We start from the raw sequence: 3,959 nt of genomic DNA on the forward strand, positions 1-3,959 counted from the left end.
TAAAATAATATTTTTACTTTTACTTACAAAATTATGTCTTTATTTTTTAACATATTATACTTAATTTATTAGTTTTAAAATGTTATTGTATATAAACCATTATCAATTTAAAACTACAACTTTTGAACACTTTTGATAAAATACTTAAATTGTAAATTTAAATATAACATTATAGGGTCAACTTAAATATAAATTTTAGTTCAACTTAAACAATCCAAATAATATTTTGTAAATAGTTAAAGTGATAAATTGTAGTGTCTTTCTATTAATGATTATAAGTTGGTTAATAAGCTTAAATAAATATCAAACCTAAAGTTTAATCATAAATAAACTAAATTTCAATATTAAAATAATACATTTACTTCTACTTATAAAGTTATGTCTTTAACTTTTAACATATTATACTTAATTTAATAAATTTAATGTTTAAAACTACAATTATTGAACAGTTTGCATAAATAATTAAATTGTTAATTTAAATATAGCATTACATGGTCAACTTAAATATAAATTTCAGTTCCACTTAAAAAACCCAAAGAATATTTTGTGAATAGTTAAAAATGATAAATTGTAGTGCTAAATGCAAAAACTAAATTGTAATCTAAATTTTACTAAAATATTTCCTAAAGATATTTTATAATCATTAAAAGTTTTCAAATAAGTAGCTTAAAATAACTTACAATTACAATAGTTAAAAATAACTCTATATAAATGATTATATTGTTACCTTTAAAAACAAAAAACAATGTTTGATGTTGTAAATAATTACAATGATAGAAATTAAAACGTTGAGCAAATAAATTTTAAAAAACTAATTAACAATAACAACAACTATAAATAACATTAAACTATATATAATTTTTTATTTTCATTCATAAGTAACCCACGGGTAGAGGTTATTCAAACGATTGAGATTATACATTTTTAATAGATGTATATATCATTATATAATTCAAAATAATCAATACATTATTTGTGTGTGGATGTGTTTTTTGTTGATCCAAAGAATCTCCCTTTTTGTCTCCATGTCTTCAATGTTATCTCCTACGATTTGGCAATGTTTTGGACCTATAAATAAGGTCAAGCATGAGAGAGATACTTTTAATTTTATGTCTTTTTAGTTTCAACAACTTCCTTCGTTTATCATTATGTAAGTACATATTCATCAAATGAAAATATAAATATAAATGTATTTATTCAAAAAAAAATTCTATTTCATCATATTTAAGAGAGAAGGGAGTCATTCTCTACTAACCCCTCAACCCACTGCCACATCATCTATTCACTCTCATTTTTTTCATCTTCTCCGATACACAACACATAAAAATCTATCTTTTTCAACCCACTCAATTAAAAGTATTCAAAATAATTATGGTACAAATAACAATCATAATGCACAAGCTAAAGGAAGTGAGAAAAGGAAGTAGTGGGCTACATAACCCGCATATCACGCCAACAGCCTTAACCGCTGGTGATGGAATTACATCATGAACAAGGCAGTACCTCCACCCCTTTTTCCATGATCCCTTCTCCCTTATAATAAGCACACCAATACCTTTTAGTTATCAATAAAAAATGGTTTGTGAACCCTTGGATAATTATTTATTCATATACAACACGAGTACCTTTATATTTGTAAAGAGATGATAATTCCAAAGGTTTATTGAAAAATAGGCCACCCATTTCAGAATCACAATCATTTAGATAAAGAACCTGAAGAGGCTTGATGTCGGTTATAAGCTTTGACTGTAATTGTGACATTTTCGTTAAGTAAGCAACTATGTTCTAGAGTCCTTGAGTTTTCTTGTGTTTCAGCCGCCATCTAGTCATTCCTTTCATGATATTACTATTACCACCGCCGATCTCAAATTGAAGCAAATGTTGGCAATCAACAATGTCACAATTAGATATTATGGCATTGTCGTTGGTCAATATATAAGTGAAGGATTGTAGTATATTGTCATTTGTAAACTCTTGATAGTAATCTAGTGTCATGCTATCAATCTCGTACTTCTCTATAATGGTCTTGGGAACACTCTATAACAAAAAATAAGTCTCATTATAATTCATGTATAAATCATCCTTAAAATATAGAAAAAACGATAACTTTAGACTAATTCCTTTACGATTTACCAAGAAATAACCAAGAAAATTAAAAAATTACCAAAATAGCCAAGAAAATCGCAATTGGGCCGTAGTGGGCTGCGATTTTATTCTCTCATACTAACATTCTCATTTGGGTTGTGAAAATCTTTACGATTTTCTCCGAGAGAATAAAATCGCAGCCCAGTCTAGGCGAACTGTGATTTTTATGTCTATTTTGGTAATTTCTTTTTTTTTCTTGAAAATGTATTAAGGAATTAGGCTGTATTTTTCTCATTCTTTAAAATATAATATAAGCCAATTACCTCAAGGATCAACCCAACATATTTCACATGATTCACATGTTGGTTAATATCTAAATCGCTCCATCTTGGCTAAAATTTATGTGTAAAATGAATCAGAAAAATCATGTAATTAGCAAATAACCTATATATAATATTTCAAAGTACGATAAAAATGGACCCACCTTTAAACCTTTGCAAATGTGTTCAATAATGTTATCCTCACTTCTTGACCACGTTCTAGTTGCTTGTTCGACTAAAGGGGGTTTATCAACAAAGAATTTTTCCAATTTAGCTCGAACTTCATTTGGGAATCTGGATAACTTTCTTGTCTTTTTATTCATTATCACCCAAAAGCTACAAGATAGTAGAAGTATTATATCAATACAAAGATGTTCTACTAGAATCAAGTTTTAAGTCATCATATTATAACAAAAGATTTATACCTTGAAGCTCTTACTAATATCTGGCCTGTTATGCAGTCACGGAATGTCAAATTACAACACACACCATTTTTTCCAAGCGCAGTTTTCCAATTATCAATCTCAACAATATCTCCAGTGTAGAAGATTTGAGCATGCCAGAGTACATCATGGTCCAACATAACAATCTTATCATGACAAATTCCTAGTGTTTCAAAGGAAATGTGACTTTCACAAAGCTAGCAAGTTTCACGATTTAAAAAATTATAAATATATATAATTGTAAAGAGATGGGTTTTAATGATCTACTTTTTTATATATCAGCTTCAAAGATAAAGATGATTAAATGTTTGAATTATAGTGAACCAAGGACCATGTATAGATGAAAATGAGTGTTGTACCACTTTGGATAACGATCCACAACCATTTGGATCTTTGCCACCACCCACGTTAGGTTGTGCTTGGACATCTCCTCTGACCGAAGCCCGTCATGTATAAATCCAGTTTTCTTCATATGATTAATGCTTGTTTCCTGTGAGTCCACCTTGACATTGTGAATAATAGCATGTACATAACTAGAAATAGACAAACCAAAAGGCACATGTCTATAACAATCAGCTTATTTGTATCTTGCTTTTTTTAGTAGCTTCTTACTAACTTTAATAAAACTGTGATTCTAAGTATAAACAAATTACACATTGAACATATATATATACCAGCAAATGGTTCATGAGTGTTTCTATGGAAGCTTTTTTATCTGGCCCTGCTTCATATACCCTAATACAATTTTTTTCTTGGAATATAAAACCATCTTGAATCATTCTTTCTACACCAAGATCCGAAACCATGTTTGGACCCTCTTTTTCTGGGTCGGCCATACTCCAATCCATAGCACCTACTTTTGTAGCATTTACCTTTGTTGGAGCTTTAAATTGCAAACCCCAAGAAGAATTACGTTTTAACTTGATGTTCTCATGCTTATGCATGGCCCCTGGAGTGCCTCCGAACTTGCCAGATATCATGCCCGGGTATGGAGAAGAGTTCATAAGTATGGATGCAGTGGTGATCATAACAGCCATTGCTAACAAATTCTTATGCTGGAACTGAAATAGAAAATGCTTTCGGTCTTTAACTATTTATGGAACCATAGAGC

General features: G+C 29.5%; 1 protein-coding gene across 3 annotated transcripts; it reads right to left on the reverse strand.

Moving 5' to 3' along the window:
* Positions 1-1,170: 1,170 nt before the first annotated feature.
* Positions 1,171-3,959, reverse strand: LOC145116405 (palmitoyl-acyl carrier protein thioesterase, chloroplastic-like). Of its 3 annotated transcripts, XM_079052750.1 has the most exons (6): positions 3,523-3,959; positions 3,208-3,338; positions 2,831-3,011; positions 2,570-2,741; positions 2,409-2,477; positions 1,171-2,037 (listed from the first exon to the last, which is right to left on the reverse strand). In XM_079052750.1, the coding sequence occupies exons 3-6, from the start codon at positions 2,986-2,988 to the stop codon at positions 1,786-1,788; spliced, it is 651 nt and encodes a 216-aa protein (XP_078908876.1). In that variant the 5' UTR covers positions 2,989-3,011; positions 3,208-3,338; positions 3,523-3,959; the 3' UTR covers positions 1,171-1,785. The 3 variants fall into 3 exon arrangements, with proteins under 3 accessions (XP_078908876.1, XP_078908878.1, XP_078908877.1); XM_079052752.1 differs by lacking the exon at positions 2,409-2,477; XM_079052751.1 differs by lacking the exon at positions 3,523-3,959 and having other exon boundaries at positions 3,208-3,506.

The sequence above is a fragment of the Lactuca virosa genome, chromosome 5 (assembly GCF_052849685.1).
Source record: "Lactuca virosa cultivar CGN04683 chromosome 5, Lactuca_virosa_CGN04683_v6, whole genome shotgun sequence".
In the NCBI taxonomy this organism is placed as follows: domain Eukaryota; kingdom Viridiplantae; phylum Streptophyta; class Magnoliopsida; order Asterales; family Asteraceae; genus Lactuca; species Lactuca virosa.

Coding starts and splice junctions, on each gene's coding strand:
- LOC145116405 (XM_079052750.1), bottom strand. CDS start 2,988: ATGTTGGACCATGATGTACTCTGGCATGCTCAAATCTTCTACACTGGA. Junction 2,478..2,569: donor ACATTTGCAAAGGTTTAAAG/GTGGGTCCATTT, acceptor CATAAATTTTAG/CCAAGATGGAGCGATTTAGA. Junction 2,038..2,408: donor ATGTTGGGTTGATCCTTGAG/GTAATTGGCTTA, acceptor TTTTTGTTATAG/AGTGTTCCCAAGACCATTAT.